The sequence below is a fragment of the Phocoena phocoena genome, chromosome 19 (assembly GCF_963924675.1).
Source record: "Phocoena phocoena chromosome 19, mPhoPho1.1, whole genome shotgun sequence".
Lineage (NCBI taxonomy): Eukaryota > Metazoa > Chordata > Mammalia > Artiodactyla > Phocoenidae > Phocoena > Phocoena phocoena.
In genome coordinates this window covers 19,015,278-19,034,944 of record NC_089237.1, presented here as the reverse complement: position 1 = coordinate 19,034,944, position 19,667 = coordinate 19,015,278, and the positions used below count along the sequence as shown (strand labels likewise).

General features: G+C 46.4%; 1 protein-coding gene across 3 annotated transcripts; it reads right to left on the bottom strand.

The window, feature by feature from the left end:
• Positions 1–2,045: 2,045 nt before the first annotated feature.
• Positions 2,046–19,417, bottom strand: EZH1 (enhancer of zeste 1 polycomb repressive complex 2 subunit). Of its 3 annotated transcripts, none has more exons than XM_065897766.1 (19): positions 19,289–19,417; positions 19,036–19,164; positions 18,042–18,161; positions 16,515–16,635; positions 14,550–14,726; positions 13,049–13,151; positions 12,425–12,588; positions 11,949–12,040; positions 9,540–9,720; positions 9,095–9,291; positions 7,263–7,354; positions 6,297–6,337; positions 5,691–5,816; positions 4,496–4,674; positions 3,925–4,020; positions 3,433–3,514; positions 2,891–2,971; positions 2,389–2,473; positions 2,046–2,106 (listed from the first exon to the last, which is right to left on the bottom strand). In XM_065897766.1, the coding sequence occupies exons 1-19, from the start codon at positions 19,403–19,405 to the stop codon at positions 2,046–2,048; spliced, it is 2,244 nt and encodes a 747-aa protein (XP_065753838.1). In that variant the 5' UTR covers positions 19,406–19,417. The 3 variants fall into 3 exon arrangements, with proteins under 3 accessions (XP_065753838.1, XP_065753836.1, XP_065753837.1); XM_065897764.1 differs by having other exon boundaries at positions 19,063–19,164; positions 19,289–19,405; XM_065897765.1 differs by lacking the exon at positions 18,042–18,161 and having other exon boundaries at positions 19,289–19,405.
• Between the last annotated feature and the right edge of the window lie 250 nt (positions 19,418–19,667).

Sequence of the window (19,667 nt, the reverse complement as noted above, 5' to 3'; positions counted from 1 at the left end):
CTAGCCTCTCAAAGGCTGGATATAATTTTTCCCCCATCTTCTCCTTATAGCCAGCCCCCGGCATTTCAGACAGCCCTAACTCTTCCTCCTTCATCTGCCTCTGGTTTTTCCCTATAATTGATGAGTAATTTGGAGCCCACAGTCCAGCTAGAGGGTGTCCCCTATACACGATGCATACAGACCACAGCAGGTGTAGATTTCAGAATCATAGTGGGGGCTGGCCCAGTCTGGTGGAAAGAGGCTTCTGTCAGGAACTAGCTAGGCGTGTGCTCAGTGCTGGCTGCATGTGTGCCCACAAGTGTGGTGAGTGAGAGGATGTGAGTGTGTGTGTGTGCGCGCACGCACGTGCGTGCAAGCACGTTCCACAAAAATCCCTAGGTGACAGTTTGGCCAGAGGGAACCCTACTCCTTGCTTCATGGGACAGCCAGTGGGGTTAGGGGAAGGGGGTGGTCGACACAGACTGGGGAAGAGAGGCTCTAATTCCCCAGAGAGAAGGGAGAAGCCCGCTCCCGTACCTAACACTCCCTAGGCCAGTCTGTACCTGCTCATGTCTTTTTCCCCAGCACAATGCTCCTTGTTCCCTGCAGCTCAGCACCAGCTGTTGACACAGGGGCGGCTCTCAGAGCTGGCGCCATTCTCACTCAGTTCTTCTGTTTCAAGGCAGCTCCTCCTGCCTCCACCATGACATAAGACAGAACTGAAGGAGAGTCTTCCGCTGTCTCTTTCCCCCTCCTCCCTCAGGAACGAGATTTGGGCAGGGACCCCAGAGACCTTAGCTCAAACTCCACCTCAATCTATAGACCTTCTAAAGGAAATAAAGTGCTTTGCGTGAATCCCAGAAAGAACGGCATCATGAACTGGCACAGGTGGCCGGCCTGCTTCTCGACACTTCAGATACCTTCTGCCAGTCTGCACCGCATGCGTGATGCCATCCCAAACACGTGCAATTTGGGAGCTCCTTGCTCACCTCCACACATACTGTCAACTCATCCTTTCCAACAGCAGGGGCTACAGACAGGAAAGTAATCAACCACTAACCTCCCCCCTCTCTAGTCCAGGCCTGTACCCCTGTACCCGGAAGAGAGGAGCAAGAGTGGCTCCCAGCCTCTAAGGGGAATGAAAGGCCTGAAAACAACTATATCTGCAGGGAACCAGAGCATCACACCCAGGCTGCACGACCCCCCGCCCCGCCCCCCCCAGTTCTTCAGTGGTGGCGTAATGCCTGCCTGCAGTCGCTAAGCCAGAACTTTGGAAGGGGCTGACAGGGCACTGGTACCTGCTCCCGGGAATCTGAAAACGTGTCTATCCATCTCCAGAGTATACAGAGAAGGTTGCTCAAAGCCTGCTGGGCCCCAAGCTTAGCAGTTTAATTACTGTCGTCAGGCTGGTTCTCACTCTCTGCCTGTGGAAGGATGGCACTCAGCTTTCCTTCTCCCAGCATTGAATATCTTTACTTAGAACCCACACTCTTTCAGTTTGAAGCCTGTCAGGAGGAAAGAGGTAGTAAGATGACCCATCTCCCCTCTGAGTTCGGTCTGTGCTGCCCGCCAGGCTCGCCTTGAACCCTGACCACTCATAAGCTCCAGGTACCAAACTTCACTTAGCCTCTCCTCTCCAGGTCTTAGGACCACAGAGAGATATGCTGGCAACCCAACTACAGAAGGACTCTTGATTTGGAAAGTTAGGGTAATGCTTGTTAGGAACCGTCCAAGTTAACTCCCGAGGCCCACAGCCTGGGTAGCTGATGAGAACTCAAGCGTAAGTCACCCGCCCCCAGCCTGTGCTCTCTTCCTCCGAGGCCTGAGATCGGTCTCCCGCTTGTGCAGCTCTCTCCTGGGAGCTCAAGCCCTAGCTGCCTCTGTCTCCCCTCTCACTGAGACAGTTTTGCCCCCGCTGGACACAGCTGAGGCCTCACTACAGAGGGAGCGGGTGGGGGTTTCTCGGTGTGGGAGACACACAGTGCAGGAAACTGGGGCAGCAGTGGTGTGTGCATGAAAGCAGGACAGTGCCGCTACCATAAGTGCTGGCGAGGGGCCCAGGAGGCCTAAAGGACATCGGTCTCCCTCTCGATCCCCACGTACTTGAGGGCATCAGCTTGGCTGTACCTGTCCCAAAGCAGGAGGAGGAACCAGGTTACTACCAAGGCTTTTGAGATTGAAAATAAGGAGTCCCCTCCCGTTTCACTTCCCCTCCCACTCCCTACCAGCAGTTTACAAGGCTCCCGCTCTGAGGCAAGGCATCAGAGATCAGAACAAAGAAAAAGCCTTGCCCACCATGAGATCTTCTCCTTCATCCGTATCACTCACCTTAAGTCCCCAAATCAGTTTCAACAGCCACCCCTTATACCTCTGGGGTCACTTCCCTAGGACTACTCCTGGCTACCTCACCTGTAATCGAAGAAGAGCTCTTCACCAGCCTGAATCGCCCTCTTGGCGAAGATCCCAATCCGATGATCCCCATTCACCATGACCACTGAAACAGGATAAACCCAAGGCTAGATTTCTACTTAACTCCAAGTCAACAGTCAGTAGTGAGTCCGGGCTGATTTTCTCCAAATTCCCAGTGAAAACATACATGAAGTGGAGTTAGAAAGTACTCAATGAAGGTAGTTGTCTCTCTGCTTTTAGATCTGTTATTCTGGCTAGTGACAGGGGGAAAGAATTATCTTTAAAAGACTCATGTCTTGGGGAAAATGTTTATAATGTATCCAGTGAAAAAAGCAGATTGAAAAACGGAGCGAGAGAGGCTCAAAATGATACCAGACGTGAACCGTGATTATCTTTGGACAAAGAAATAACTCAGCTATGAAAAAAACTGAATAATGGATAGAAATCATAGTAAATGAAGCATCCATCTCCCACCCCACCTCCCAGGTTACTGGGAACTCACCTTTGGCGTAACAGTTGGGGTTCACTGAATGGTTTGCAAATCGAATTTTGTTTCCTTTCCGGGTAGCATCCACTACAAAATCTGTATAAAGTAAACCAAGGAAGACCATGAGCTCACCAGGCAACTCTACAGCTTCCTGAGCCTGAGTCTGAAATCAACTAAACTGTAACAGAGACAATACAATGCAGGGGGGCCTCTGAAGCCAGCACACCCACAGGAGCTAGAAACCAGCCTTGTGTGGAAGCGCTCCCCGTGGGTGCCCCTCTTCTTGCTGGAAGCACATACCTCCCCTCCCATCTACTGGGGAGGGAGATTTCTGAGGTGTAAGTGCTCGGTGCTCTGAATACAAACACAACCCGGAAATGGAGGTTCTCCCGAAGCAAGTGAACTACGGCTCATGGAGTCTCTGAGTTCAGTTTCACCGCTGTGCTCTGAGCATCTCCTGGAAGACTCAGAGCTGACCTGAACCTGTACTACGACCAGGGAAAGGTGGTAGCAAGACCTGCCCGAGACCACCTGGGGATGCAAGAGAGCCTCCCTACCGTTGTTGAGGTTGAAGAGGAAGCTGGACATGTACTTGTCATAGACCTTCCCTCGTCGGTCAGCCTCATCCTGCGAGATGAGCTGCAGAGACAGACAAGGAACAAACAGGGGGACGTGGCTGTCTGTTCAGGGCTCCGCACCCCGCCTCTAGAAAGGGCCGGGAGGGGGCTTATCGAGGACCACGATGAGAATCGTCGGACGGACAGCTCGCCTTCCTTCCTCCCAATCCCCACCCACCCAGACTGCCCAGCACTAAGGCTGACCAGAGTCTCCTGCCCGCACCCCTTGAGTAGCCTGACTTGCCAAAAAGCCCAAGAAAGAGTGGTTTGTTTCAGGACTGCAAACCGTTCTATGGCATCCCCCGAGAGGCCACATGAGAACTCAGCTGAGTTATTTAGAGATTAATTCACAGAAGTCTGGCCCACAGAAAATCAGGGTTTCTCATCAGTATCTCCCCAGATGAGAATGTGGGCCAAACCGACAGCACTCACCTCACCACAGTATTCAGAGATGAACTCGTTCTTCTGCACAGACTCCTTAATGAAGGTGCCCCATCCGGCCACATCTGAGGGGGCCAGCAGCAGGTGCTGGGGAAGAGGGAGTCAAACCTCAGACTACAGGGCGTGTGCAAGCCAGTGGGGGATGTGTGCTGCGGGGAGCAGGGTGGAAAGAGCTAGTAACTGTAAGAGGATCTGAAAACAGAAAAGGCTCTAAGCCATTGTGTTCTGGTGGGAGGTGGTGAAAGGAGATATGACACCCCTTCCTCTAGCCCTGGGGACCTCCTGGGCCTGAGCCCATGGAACCCACTGTGGGTGTCCAGTAAAGACAGACAATGTCAACGACATGGCCCTCCTCTCTGCTCCTCTCAGCCTGGCCAGGTCAGGGGATCATTTTTCTAATCCCTCAAGGGGACCAAACACTTGATAAACTCAGAAAGCGTGTGTCTGTTAGGATTTACCGACACTGGTGTACAAACTGCCTAAGGAACCAGTAGAAAGGGGCCACTCGGACCGTCAGTCCTTCCCACTCCATCTGGCCCCGAGTCCCGGGAAAAGCCCTCACCTTCTTGAGGCCACGCTGGATGCTGCAGTTCTTACAGGAGACCACCTTGCAGTCCCAGTGCTCCGAGGCCCCACAGGTGAGACACAGGTCGGGGTCGCACTCTCGCACCGCCAGGTAGCACGGGCACTGCTTGGTGTTGCACTGGGTCTTGCAGCGACAGCCGGGAAAGCGATTCTGACCTGTGCAGGGTGCAGGCAAGGGTGGAGAGAGAAGCAGCCTGGTGCTGGGCTCGGGTTTGACTCAAGGGACGGCAGGGAAGTCCATGTTATGGGTTCAAGGGTATGTGGCAACAGAGGAGAGAAGCTGCCTTCCCAGTAATCACATACTCAAGTGCTTTTCAGAGAAAATGGAGCGCCTACCAACATCCATGCCTGAAAGTCAGAAAAGCAGCTTTGACTCTGGAGATGTGTTTCCTAGAGATTCCCTAACAATGCTCTCCCCTGCTTTGTTAGTAGAATTTGGAAGGGAGGTGGAGAGTGCCCCAGAGAAGAAGAAATCAGTGCTTTTCACTGGTAAATCCTCACTACCAAAACAAGAATCACTTTCAGAATGCATCCGTTCTATCATCCTCCTCCACTCCTCCCAGCATGAACACCCATCACCTCCACTGTGGTTAAGATGGATATCTGCTCTGGGTTAGGAGGTGCTTCCAGCACAACTGCCTGGGCACCAAGGTGTGCAAGCTCTGGGGGCTGCCTTCATACTGCTCAGCCTTGAGTGGAGGAGGGCACGCGGGGATAAGACGTGAGAGAGAAGCACTCTGAGCCCCTGTTCCACGCTCTGCTGACATCCAGACTGACCTGGATGACCTAAAACTCCAGATATGAGACTAAAACAGACACACACAGATTTGTAACCTGTATACGTTGTAAAACAATATCCTGGATAGGGAGGCTGTGTTTTTGCACTTTAAGGAAAAAGATGCCCCTGTTTCTTAATGCTGCCCTGAAAGGTGAAGCTGGAAAAGCAGCTGATTTCTGTGTAATCGTTGCTTTTAAAATCATACACATCAGCGTTTTTAAAAAATGGTTTTTCCAGATCTTAAGTATCTTGTTTTCCCTGGAGAACGCTTCAAACACAGCAAGGAGGATATGAGAAGGCCCGTAAGCAGCAAAGGGCCTGGGGGGTGGGGGCCGGAGCGGAGGGAAACCTAGGGTGCTGAGGCCGACTACTGCAGCAAACGGAGAACTCTTACAGTCAGGGTTGCACTGGCAGAACTTCTCACAGAAATTCTGAGTCATGATGCAGGGGCAGGTGCTGTCACAGGGCCGGTCTGGGTGGTCACAGGGCTGGTAGTTGTACACTTGGGTGGAGGAGTTATCTAGGAGAGAAAAGAACAGACAGGACACTGCTGTGGCCATACTCCCAAGCTGCCCTCCCTCCCAAGGGTCCAGGTGCCCCCATTCAAAGGAGGCTTGTTCTGATCATAACCTTGGACACACATTTAGCACCCGAAGTGAGAAGCAATCACAGGTGATGGTTCATAAGCTACAGTGGGGTGATTTGCTATGTGGGGAGAGTGTGGAAATGGTCCAATCACAGGGCAGCTATTTTAAACACGAAACGAAGCCTAAAACCTGGCAAATGGCCCATGATGAAAGTCAGAGACCACAGGCCTGTGACTCTACCTCCTAAGAGGTCTTCTCGGCTGCAGTGAGGTGCTGAGCTGTTCTCAGCTGCTGCAGGGGGACCTGCAATGTGTGTGGAGGCCGTGCCGGGTCAACAAGTGCAGCCATGGGTGGGGCAGCGGGAGGGGCGGCCACAGGCTGCAACCTGAGCGGATCACCCTGGTGGAACTTACCTTTCTTCAGCTGAATTTTCCTGCAGTGAGCAGCCCACAGCCTGCAAGAGATGGTACGACTCAGGGTCATGGCCCTGGGGAACTCTGCAGATTCGGGTAAGTGATAACATGACCTGCTCTGAGGGACTGCGGTCTGATGACTGGGGATCCTCCCCAAATCCCTTCACAGGAGGCCTGGACGTTGGTCCATGGAAGCTGGAGTCCATCCTACCTGCAGCTGGCCTATGCCTCAAGATTTAGACATGAACAACACCCCTCTCAAGAAACAAACATACGTAAAAGAACAAAAACCAGATGCAAAACAAAACCCAACCCTCTACGTCTATTAAAATGCTATCGTTTCTCCCCGTCTCCTCTCCCCTGCCCTCCCTCTCTTTGGGGAGGTGGAGATGTGGGGGCATTTCAGGACGGGGAGGTTGAAAGGGAGAAGCCACAGGGATTTCCTTCTACATCTAGAACTGGTGTCAGTTCCTTGGGGAATAAAGCCAGGCAGAGTGTCGGACACACACACAAAAAACCAAAAGACAAAAAAAAACTTCCAACCCTAAGCAAAGACTAGCTAGGAGGCAGTGTTGTCATGCCACTTAGAAAAACAACATAAATGCCAAAAACAAAAAAAACCAAAGACAAAACAGAACTCTGGTCAGAGCTGAGAAGTGGGCACAGTGGTAACTAACAGCCCAATGAGAATAAATGGCCTCAGGGTGGAGCCACGAGGCTAGCTCACGTCCTACTGGCCGGGAGCTTAGACGGAAAACCAGTTATTTCATGGTCCACAGCATCAAGGGAAAAGGGGAGGGCTGGTCCAAGGCACAGACCCACAGGGAGCACTGAGAAGGCTGGCCCCCCGCTGGGTGATGCTGAACTGATGGGCAGTGGCTGAAGAGGGAGGCAGAAGGGAAGTCCTAGGGGAGGTCAGAGCACAGGGACAGCCCGGCCATAGAAAGCCCTCTGTCCGACCCTTGCCTGTGCTTTCTCTTCTTCTTCTGTGAGGGGTTCATGAGCTCATCTGTTGGCAGCTTCAGGATAAGTGATTCTTTGACTGCGAACTGGAAGACCTGGAAGAGAAATCCAACAGGACCTGTCACTTCTCCTTGAGCTGATTGGTCAGATAAGTGACCCAGCCAGGTGCTGGGCTTGGGAGAGATCTGGAGAGCTCACAGGCCGATGACTGAGCATCTTCAGTAGGGAGAGATAGAGTGGCCCTGGGACATCGGGTTACTGGCTCTGAAGTTAACTCTTAAGTGTTTATCCTGATTCGAGAAGGAGAAATACTGAGTACAGGTACAGCTTTCCTGGTCAGCAGCTTTCATCTACTGCTCCGCCTACCAAGCCCTGAGTGGGCCGATTCTTACCAACAGTATCTGCCTCTTCTTAGGAAGGGCAGCACCGTGTACCTTGTGTGCCTGAGTCTGACGTGACCAGAGGTACCACCCGGCTAAGCACTAGCTCCCTCTGTTGGCGTAAAGATGTCAGAGCCTTGACTATTTCAGCAGCACAGCATTTCAGGAAGGCTGGTTCCCGTTCAATGTGCTGCTTCCCTTAGAGCGTTCGTTTTCAGCTTTTTCTTCTCCTTTTCGGTTACAGGCCCTCTTGAGATTCTGTGAAAACTATGAATCTTCTTCTCAGGAAAATACACACAAAAATGGTTCTGCACACATTTCTGCAGATTTTTAGGTCAAGAAAACCTGTGCCTTGGGGAAAGAGATGTGAGCTCCAAAATGAAAGCAAACGGCACTTCAGCTCACGGCTCTATTTGTTCTAAGTAGAGGGAGCATGAGGAACACGTCACAGAGACACTTTCAGAAGGTAGGGAGCTACGCGAGCAGGGCTCAGGCTCTGGCGTTCCTCTCTCTTTGGACAGTTTGGCCCTAACACCTGACTCCCTGTCCCTGTGCTTCAGTCTGTCTCCTCACCGCAGGCTTTTCCTGCCCCCAGAGTAATCAGTAGCTGCTATCGGATTGTGATTCTTCAGATGATCTGAGTGAGATGGACAAGTTCCAGGCCCAGCTCTTAGGGGTCATATTTAGAAAATCTGATGATTCAGCATTTGAAGAATAAAGCAACTCAGAAGACTGACAGGTGGGGTGGGGTGGGGGCAGTGGCAGCTGCCGCTACAGAAGCAGGAGCAGCAGTGGAAATGCAAGATAAGAAGATCCCCAGAAAGACCCAGGAGTCCTTTCTAGGAAATGGGCCCACATTTAGAAAGAAAGGCAGGAACCAAAAAAAACAAAAGCTGAAGAGGGTAGAAACATCCAGAAGAGGTAGAGAGTGGCTAGAGACAGAAATAAGAATTCAGCAAGGAGAGCAGATCCCCAAACCTTGCTAGGCCTGGCATTCGCAGGAGGCCCCATGTTTGGGGAACCCACCTCATGGCCCAGAAGCACAGGCTCATGAAGGACTGAGCCTTAGACAGCTCTTGTCCAGACAGGCAGTCTTACAAAATGGCAAAAAGGGGACTTCCCTGGTGTCGCAGTGGTTAAGAATCCACTTGCCAATGCAGGGGACACAGGTTCGATCCCTGGTCCAGGAAGATTCCACATGCCGCAGAGCAACTAAGACCGTGCGCCACAACTACTGAGCCTGCGCTCTAGAGCCCACACGCCACAACTACTGAAGCCCGCATGCCTAGAGCCCATGCTCCGCAACAAGAGAAGCTACCGCGATGAGAAGCCCGCGTACCACAACTAGAGAAAGCCCGCACACAGCAACGAAGACCCAAGGCAGCCAAAAAAAAAAAAAAAAAGGCAAAAGGGCCACCAGAGTAGCAGCTTGTTCTTGTTCCTTTCAGACAGTACCTGTTTGCATGTCTTAGTCCCCAGAAGCCTGGCTATTGAACAGAAGTTGTTGAAGTAGGTTCCATGAAAGACTCGAAAAAGCGATTCTTCAGCCCCGGTCCACTCCACAGGCTCCGAGGGTGCTTCCACTACACAGAGCTGAGGTGGGGCCGGACTAGCCTTCTGTTTCGTGGGGGTCTGACAGCGAGAGTTAGCCTCTAAGAAAGGAAGAAATAAGAGAAACAGAAGAAGGTGGAGTGCAGTTGTCATCAGTGGTGCGCCACAGACTCAGTATTTCATTCTAAAGGCAGAATCGTTAGGAACAAAAATGTTCCCCGTCCTTAGTGCTTACAGGTGAACATGTGGAAAGAATGAACAATTTTAAAAGGTAGTGATGTTAGATGTTAGGCAATGATCCTGGGTTTACCTCGTGTGGAAAGAAGAGATCATTTTCTGTTCACTGTACCTGAAGAACTGGAGGCCCAGTCATTGCCAGTGTCCCTGTCACTGTCCCCTTCTTTGGTCTCAGCCACAGCAGAGGCTGAAGTGTTGGAACAGGAAGCACTGACCACATGGTGCCTTCGCCGGCGACGCCCGGAGCACTTGGAGCGAGGGTTGTGGAGCATGGCATACTCCTTTGCTCCTTCCTGCAATGGCCGTGTCACAGTTAGGAAACAGAACCAGGCCCAGAGCCACCACGTTGCTCCCGTCACCACAAACTATCTTCAATATCTGGGCTTTTTCTTTTTCTTTCTTTTCTCTGTACCACATAAGTATGACCACATGATAGTTTCTTAACATTCTAAAGCTTACAAACTTACACCTCTTCACCAAAGAGCTGCCCTATAAAATAATCTTTATAAAGATATAATCGATGCATCTATGCATCTTCAACTGTCCGGTGAGTTGTATCTTACGTTCATTTGCACGCTAGCTGTCTGGAATTTGAGAACACATTCTCCTGTAGATGAGAAAATGAGGTTCAGGGACTTCCCTGGTGGTGCAGTGGCTGAGAATCTGCCTGCCAATGCAGGGGATACGGGTTCGATCCCTGGTCCGGGAAGATCTCACATGCCGCGGAGCAACTAAGCCCATGTGCCACAACTATTGAGCCCACGTGCCGCAAATACTGAAGCCCGTGCTCTTTAGGGCCCACATGCCGCAACTACTGAAGCCCGTGCCGAGCCCATGCTCTGCAACAAGGGAAGCCACCGCAATGAGAAGCTCGGGCACTGCAGCGAAGAAGAGTAGCGCCCGCTCACCGCAATTAGAGAAAAGCCTGCGTGCAGCAACAAAGACCCAAAGCAGCCAAAAAAACAAAAGAAAGAAAGAAAATGAGGTTCAGAGAGGGGAAGGGACCTGCTGAGAGCATGGAGTTAATATTCCAGAGTAGGTACAAGAATCAGGGCTCTTGGTCTCCAGGCCTCACTCTTCTTTACATTTAATCACACTGTCTCTGTTTCAATAAGAAAATGTATAATCCCTGAATTTGTATAATATTACTACTTAATTTTGGAACTTCCCTCCAAGTCAGTATTTTAAACTTGGAAGAATACTGTTTTGTTACTTTATAGCTACGTTTATTGTGGGTTTTTTTTTTTTTTAAAAAGACCAAGTAACATCATTCAGCTTGATCATCTATCTTCTCACCAGACTTGGTTTCCAAAGATTTCTAGCTGTTTCTGAAAACTAAATCTACAAGTAAAGGATAAAGGTTTACCATGACTAAGGATATTCAGAAGGCCCTAAAAGAAATTCCAAGAGAGAAGTTTTGAATTTAATTGAATCTGATATTAAGGGCCTATGCTATGATGTGACATACACAAGATTCCAGGAAAACTACTGTGGAGAGGGCAGTGTCCTTCCGAGTTATATAAATGCTGGTATGTTGACATAACATGGTGTTAAAAACAAAAAAGCATGGACTGTGGAGTTAGACCACAGCTTGAATTTCCTCACTGCCACACCACTGACACAGTAACAATCTTTAGGCAAAATATGTAACTTTTATAACCTATAGTTTCTCCACCTCAAGGTGTTGTTATAAGCATGAAAATAAGATAATATATGTTAAGGGCCAGCCTACTGCTTGACACGTAGGAAAGCGTTAATACATATTAGGGAAAAAATAAATCAGACAGAGTCTATTTACTCTTTTGCGTTACCATATGGCACATTTTCCAGATTTTTATCCAGTGAAACTCTCTACCATCTTCCTTCTATTATCCCACTAAAGATGGTCCCAGAGGCACTTGGCTGTATAACCTCATTTTAATTGGTAGCAGAAATTTTATCAAGGTATTTTATTCTTTACCTAAGCTCACCCTGTTGTGTAGAAAGCAGAACTGTGTCTTTGGCAAGTCCAACTGAACCTATTCCCTTCGAGCTCTCAGTGTACCGCCTCCCCACATGAATGCAGGAGACTTTATGCCGCTGCATGAGGTCTGTCCATCGGGGAAGGGTCCATCTGGTTGATTAACTCACATAAGACATCAGCACCTTCACGTGTTATTCCTCCTACATTTATATGCATTTAAAGGGAGACAGCAAAGAAAATGGTGTCTCACACACACATACAGCTCCAGTTCAAACAACACAGTTTCAGACTCTGAAATCTGAGTGGCTGATATTTAGAGCGAGAAGGCCTCCAATGTTCTTCAAACCTCGCTCCACAAGACTAACTTCACAGTCCTACTACTGCAGTAACTGGGAGCTCCTTAAGAGCAGAAGCCATGTTTCATCTGTACTGTGTGACCCCCAGGGTGCTATGTACCAGCTCACTTGGTTTGTTTTTCCTGGGGTAGAAAGCCCAAGGACCATTTCCTGCTCAGTTTTCAACAAAGTTTAACAATGGCAGAACAGCTTAAAAACGTACCAGCAAAAGGAAGCAGTCTGTGCCACATGGTTCTGGCTCAATCTTGATTTCTTTGTTCTTGCGTTTATATACATTAGGGGTGGCGTGAAAAGCTGGAAAACACAAAACCGTCCTGTTGCCAGTGGTTCATCCACTTGACAGGAGGGGGAGGGACAAAATTGAATTAGGGAGCTACTGCAAGAGAATTTAAATATAAACAGCTATCATCAAGGTGCACAAAACCAAATCATTTCTGACATCAACACACTTCTTCCAAAGCTAGGGGGTACTCGGGGACAACTGTGTTGCTGGTTATTCTGTCCTGACCGTGCAAAGCACACTGCACTATAACTGAGCAAGAGAAAACAGAATGGGCCCTTTGTAAAACCCTCATCAGATCAGAAGCCGGGAACTCTATCGGATAAACTGAAATAAAGAGAAGGAAGTGGTGGCTGGGGATGGAAAACGGGAGAGCGTTTCGGGGCCACCCCACTCACGGTGAAGGAAGCAGTCGTATTTAAAGCAGCGCCGGCAGAAGAGCGTGTGGAAGGAGTGCAGGGACTGCTCCCGCTGCACGGACTTAGCATTGGGGCCATCGATGTTCGGTGTGCACTGAGGGGGCAGTGCATTGGGGTCTGACATCTCTGTGAGCTCTCGATACCTAGTTAAGAAAAGAGAGGTGAGAGTTCCTTCCAAGGGAATGTTTGCACTGAGAAAATGCACACTGAGTAGTGACAGTCATCGCGAATGGTCTGCCAAGGGAGAATGGGCGTTTTTTTATAGGTCTTGATGTATAACCAAGTGGGTTCACCGCTGTAATTACGCTGGGCTCGGCGTGTGTCTGAAAGTAAAGGGAGGCAAAGATTTGATAAATGTGGTGCTGGAGTAATTCTCCAGAAAAGTGGCAAAATCTTTAAACTTCTCTGCCCAGACTTACTTAAAAGCCAGCCAACGATGTCCCTTAATATGGGAATGGGCATTCAGAGGTAATCAGAAGTGTAGGCAAATCATAATGCGCTTACCAGAAATGGGGCTTTTTATTAACCAAAAACAAGCTTGTATGAAAGTTTCCCCCCGCCCCCCGGTGCTCTGCGTGGCCTGCAGGGGGCAGCTTTCCCTACCTCTCCTTCATGTCATCTGGGACACCATTTTCAGGGAACATTGAGGCAATCGCACTGAAGATCATGTCATTTGGGAACTGTTTCTTGGAACTCTTTTTGTTGCCTGAATTAGAAATGACAAAAAGTTCCTGAGTGCCATAATCAGAATATGCAAACAAAGCTATTCGATTGTCTCTCCTTTTGTCACGGCATTTTTTTTTTTTTTTTTTAAATTTATTTTATTTATGGCTGTGTTGGGTCTTTGTTGCTGCACACAGGCTTTCTCTAGTTACGGTGAGCGAGGGCCACTCTTCGTTGCGGTGCACAGGCTTCTCATTGCAGTGGCTTCTTTTGTTGCGGAGCACGGGCTCCAGAGCGCAGGCTTAGTAGTCATGGCACACGGGCTTAGTTGCTCTGCGGCATGTGGGATCTTCCCAGACCAGGGCTTGAACCCGTGTCCCCTGCATTGGCAGGCAGATTCTTAACCACTGAGCCACCAGGGAAGCCCTGTCACAGCATTTTGATTAGAGCTGCTCTGTTAACCTAACCATGGACGGTTTAGGAATACATAAAGAAGGTCAGTGCTACCTGGACCTATCTAATAGGCCACCAGTAAATAAGGAAATCAGATTCATCTACATGTGAACAACAAAATCCACAGTCCAGGGGAATTCCCTGGTGCTCTAGTGGTTAGGACTCTGAGCTTTCACTGCCGAGGGCCTGGTCAGGGAACTAATATCCCACAAGCTGTGTGGTGTGGCCAAAAAAAAAAAATCCACAGTCCCAGACAGAATCTGGAGGTGAAAACAGAAGTTTTTATGGAGACACCTGAGTGCAGAAGGACCCCACCATAATATTGATGCTGAAGAACAAGATGGATACTTAAACTTCGCTATAACAAGAGAGAGACACTATGTGTCTAGACATATAGTATAATTAGATAACATAAAGTATAATTAAATGTGAAATTAATTAAATAATTAAATATTGACTAACACGGGAAAATGCTCATGATGTATAAGATTAAATAAATAAGGGTATAAAATTATGTATGGGTATACACACATATGTGGCGTGACGCCAATTTCATATACCACATATGTATGTTAATTTACATATGTACTTTTTAAAAATTGAGGTATAATTGATATATAATATTGTACCCATTTTAGGTGTACATATGTATATTTATATATATACATTTTTTAAGTCTAGAAGGAAGTATTAATACTGGTTATTTCTAGGCAGCAGCATAACAGGGTAATTTTATTTTCTTCTATATACTTTTCCAAAGACACTATTTTTATAATTAGAAATGCACAATGATTACTGTCTAAGTTCTCTTACTTTCCTCTTCAGCTAGATCACAGCTATCTTAAACCATTAGTCAGTGAACACATTTTCCTTTTATGTGGACCAATGAGAAGCACCAACAGCCTTTAATAAGCAATAAACTTCCGTTTTCGCCTTCCTCCCTCTCACTGTCACTTTCACGGTGGAATTAGGAAGTCGTGCTATTCACCTTCAATAGCATGTCGTTTTCTCTTTCTTGTTACTGGCAGATCCTCTTTGCTGTCATCTTGCTTTCCATCTGAGGTGTCGTTGTGCCCTTCTTCCTCCTCATCTGAGTATTGATTCAGAGCATCTACCAACTCCAAGAAAACAGCGTCACTAATCAGGACAGACCCGGGAATCATCTCTGAAATATAAGATTTAGATGGATGAGCAGCGGTCATTTTATAGTCCATTAGTCCTCCTCGGAAGATTTTCCTGTGTTCACTCCTGAGACCCAGATAGATAATATATGTACATTTTTATGTGGACAACCAGGGAATTACAATAATTGGATTGGCTCATACAACTGCAACAGTTCAGCTGGCTAGAGTGGGAAATCCAGTTATGGGCTTTCTTTTTACTGGGGTCTTCACTTCCTCAGTAATATCAACCTGTATTTATGGTCCAAAATATCACAAAAGTGTTCCAACAATACAGATGGGACAGAGGAAGATGATAAAATGAAAATGTACTTGGTTTTGCTGCTGATGGGTCAGTAGTGACTCCTTTGAATCAAAAGACAGCATACTTTAAAAAACAAATCATACTATCAATACATGGGGTTATACTACAACTTAGGATAAAGCCTCTGAACACTAGGGGGCACTGTGTATAAATAATGCATTTCAACAGCATCACAGCAGCACCCACAATTGTCAAAAGATCAGGCGAGGCTATTGGTTTGCAAGTCCATGGAGAGTCTCTCCCTATCTCCCCTTCTTACACACTAACGCCTCACTAACGCCTTTTCTAGAACTACAACTAAATACAAATGACTTGCTTTTGAAATCGTATACAAGCCACTGTGTCCCTGTCCTTTGAAGTAAAAGGCTTTTGCTTTAGTCTCCCAGGTCTTCCCTGAGTCACCAAAAGACTGGCTCAAGAGGTAACGATTAGGAAATGTGAAGATGCAGAAACAAAGAATAGCTGTTGGGCCAGGAAACTGGTAACAGTTTAGACTATAAACCTACAATGTAGGAGAATCACCGTAGTCCCAGTTCCCCAAAAGACATAGATACAGGCCTGACACATGTTCTTAAGTTGTCTTACAAGAAGCAGACCCCCACCAGAGGAAAACTGCTGACCACAAGTATGCAGACCCTAGACTGGTTGAAACCAGAAAGTTGATGATGCTTGAAATTTCACCCTGATGCCAACCAATCCAAGAACTGGGCACAAGTTGATCATGCACCTGCAGCCCCCTTTCTCACACTGCCTTTAAAACCCCTTCTGTGAAAGCCATCAGGGAGTTCCAGTCCTTTGGGCATGGCCTGTCTTTTCTCCTTGCTTGGCACCCTACAATAAATGCTGTACTTTCCTTCACCCCAACCTGGTGTCAGAAGATTGGCTTTACTACACGCAGACAAGCAGATCCAAGTTTGGTTTGGTAACACTTTTAGGAAAGTCAGAATATTATAACCAACTTCTGGGAGATCCAGGGGGTATCTGGATCTAAGAAGAGAGGTTATACTCATTGCCAGTCTCACAGAAAGGGAAACAAAGAACAAAACAGCCTTGGATGGATTTATGGAAAACTCCTAAGATCAAACTTATTTGTTCGCTAAACTTTCTCTCTAGCCACTGATTACTTTTATGTCCCAACTCCTTTTTTTGGCCATGCCACGTGGCTTGTGGGATCTTAGTTCCCCAACCAGGGATTGAACCTGGGCCCCTGGCAGTGAGAGCTCGGAGTCCTAACCACTGGACCATCAGGGAATTCCCCCAACTCCTTTTAAAATTTTTTTTTTTTTTTTTTTTTTCCTTTTAAAATTTAACAGGGGTGTTGGTAATATAAAATGTTTACTCCCAGCCATGTGGTGACATTGAAATATTCTTCAGTGTATACACCATGAGGCAGTAGATAAAAGCAAGACAATGATGCAGCAAATAAGAGGCACCATCCTAACAAAGTCCAGGAGCCCAGTGCCACTACCTTCTTCACCGTGCACTTTGCCATCGTAGTTATTGATCAGCTCCTCAATGAAAGTCTCATCTTCTTCTTTCACCTCATCTCCCATGTAGGGAATATTGCACAAAACTGTCTCATCTTCTACCTGAAATCAAACCAGATGTGATTCATCCCATGAATCCACTGTGAAGTTCCTCTTTCCTGTTTAAAGGAACCTTTGCCAAGCCTTTTTTGCTGCTTTGAAGCCCCTGAAAATGCCTTTGGTTACAAAGTTAACTACATTTTAAAGACTGGCCATTTTGTTTTGCCAACAAAACCTCAAATGGAAGGGGGTAATGCTACTCTTGGAAGAAAAAAAGAAGTCAGTTTTACTATTGGAGAATATTAACTACCAAATGTTAAGCTGGATATTAACAATGATATTTTCACCAACATCTAGAATGTGACAGCACATTTCTTTTTCACAGTGATTCCATCTATTACGTCATTTTATCCACTAAACATCATTGTGAAATAGGTACAAATATCACATAAACAACAGCCTAGAAGGTCTTCAATTCTAATTCTTCTCATAAGTGGAGAGACAGATGAAAGGAAGGCTTCCAAGAGTATAATCTGCAGTGTAACTGGAATGTTTATAACAGAAACTGACAACCATAAAGTATTTGTATATTCTATTATATAGACTAAGACTAACCTCGGATAAACATAATAAAAAATTATGATTACAATTCAAATTACTCACACTCAGTGGGAATCTAAAGTCAATTGCAGTACAAGCTATGTATATTTTCTGGCAATAAACAATACTAATGGATCATTTTTATTTTATTCTATTTTATTTTATTTTATCTTATTTTATTTTTTGGTTCAGCAGAGAACGGTCATTCTTAGTTCTCCAACTATCAAGTAAAGTTACTCTGAAGTTTTCTTCTAAGAGATGATTTCCTTCTGTAAACCTATACCCTATTCCAGTCAGCAGAACTGCTATCTGTCACCAGGCATGATAAGCGATTGCCATCATATTTAGAGAGGACTGATTATCAGAACCACAAATAATCCTAGTAGGAGTCAGCATAAAGGTGCAGATGAAAGGACTGTAGATCCATGTGCACCTCTGTTATCTTAGTTGCTTTCATAGCATCTTGCCTTTAGGGGATTAGGAAAGGATTGCTCCATCAGCAGGGAGTTGTCAACCTGCTGAAAGAAGTGTCTGATTTAGACTGCATTTAACTGCACATAATGTTATAAAATTGGGCCAAGGTAGCAAAGGAAAATTGGACTCTTGCCCAGTCTCTTTCATTCAAAAAAGAACCAGCATCAATTCTGAGGTACACTTCAGAGAGCCCAAAATCTAACAAGTTAGAACAACTTGCCATATGTGTTTTTCAGAGTCAATAAATTACAAAAACATTCTGCTCTGCAGGTCCAAGCTTTGTTAAGTATATTCTGACAACATTTACCCTGAGAGGAGTGCCAGCATATCAACATTAAAAAAAAAAAAAAAAATCATTAAGTTTAAACAATCACCACGGTACTTTCAATACGTACCATAAAGTTCTGCTGGAGAGGGGACCAGGAATACATGATGGGAACCAACGCAACTGTGTTCAGAGACCTCATTAACATATGCTGGCTTGCAAATCCCGGGAAAATGCTCTCTATGGTACACTGAAATATAAGAAATGACATGGAAAGGGAAGGGCAAGCACACAGCCCAAGAGAGAATTGGAGTTTCCTTCCAAAATGATCCCAGTAGCCTTCTACTTCTTACAAATTAATAAGCTGAGGGTTTTGTAACAATCAGCTCCTAAAAGGAACAACTCAAGTGTAAACCTGTGGAAAGCAGGAACGGTCTCTTATTCACCTGTGCATCCTCTACAGAGTCCAGCACAGTGCCTCCCACACTCAACTGATGTTTATCTCAGTCTAAAACTGTTGGTCTCCTTGGGCTGAACCCAACAGCAAAGGGCCTCTGAGAGTCCTGGGAGATAAGGAGGAAGATAAGGAAGTTTTCCTGAAGACCTACACTTTAAGACAGTGGACATCAACTTAGCTGCATAGCTTGACGGGGACAGGCGGAAGCAAAGTAGTAGAGAGATTACAGACACATTCTGCTTTGGGAAAGAAAGTTGCTCTCAATAAACTATCTGCTTTTTATATTTTAAAAATATTATCTCTATAAGAAACTAGGATGATTTTTTAGTTTACAGAAAGGGATGTCCCTTTGATCAATACACTCCTATCCGTTATCCATGGCATTCCTTTCCCAATTTCAAAGTAGTGGAGGTGCCAAACAAGACACAAAAAAGGCTGCTTTGAAGCTTGTATACAGAGCCCAGGATGGAAGACAGTAAATGTCTTATTTTTCTATGAAAAACTCATGATTATACTCATTAACTGAGGAGAACAATTACCATCCCAGTTATTCAAAGATGACTACAGTAGCTGTATCCATTATCCTTATTTTCTAATATCACAAATACAGAAAAAAACCCTTAAGTTCAAGGACGAGAGGAAGGCTGAGCTTAGACACTGGAAGTACCTTTTTGAGAAAAGGATGCCCACTCACAGGCTTCATCAACTGAACAGGTTGGACACGAAGCTTCTTCCATTCTTCATTGAGGATCTGGGTTTTTTCTTGAACTTTTGCAAAATTTGCTACATACAGAGCCTAGCAGAGCCGAAGAAAAAACTGTTAGGATTTCAAGAGAAGACTAAGAAAAAAGAAATCCAACCCCTCCATATTGGATCAATATGTTAAAATACATAACCTTTCAGTTAAGAAGTATTTTTACCTTTGCACCCATATTCGCCTGAAGCCGTTTAAGTTGCCGAAGTCGCATGTATTCAGATTTAACTTTCCTCTTCCAGTAAGTGATACATTTGGAAGTTGGGGGGTTTGGTATATCCATTTTGCTGTAATCAAAGAGAGACAGAGATGACAAATAGCATTCAACTGCCTGGAAATGAAGCATTCCACAAATTCAAATAAACATGGTCAATTATGCTTTCATTCCCGTTACGTTCAGTCATAAAAACATAAGCTTAGAGAATCCAAATCTATGAGTTCAACAGAAACTTCCAATTAAGAAAAGATTTCATACCAGCAATTTCTGGTCTGATTACCCACAAGCTTAGCCTCTGTCCTCCTGTGGTACCTTGTTTTTAATTTAG

Bases quoted from the DNA above. Each gene is read 5' to 3' on its own strand.
- EZH1 (XM_065897766.1), bottom strand. From the start codon at position 19,405: ATGGATATACCAAACCCCCCAACTTCCAAATGTATCACTTACTGGAAG. The intron at 7,355-9,094 runs GTACTGTCTGAA...TTTCTCTTCCAG, and splicing joins GGACTAAGACATGCAAACAG to GTCTTCCAGTTCGCAGTCAA. The intron at 2,474-2,890 runs GTGAGTTCCCAG...ATCCTGTTTCAG, and splicing joins CCCCAACTGTTACGCCAAAG to TGGTCATGGTGAATGGGGAT.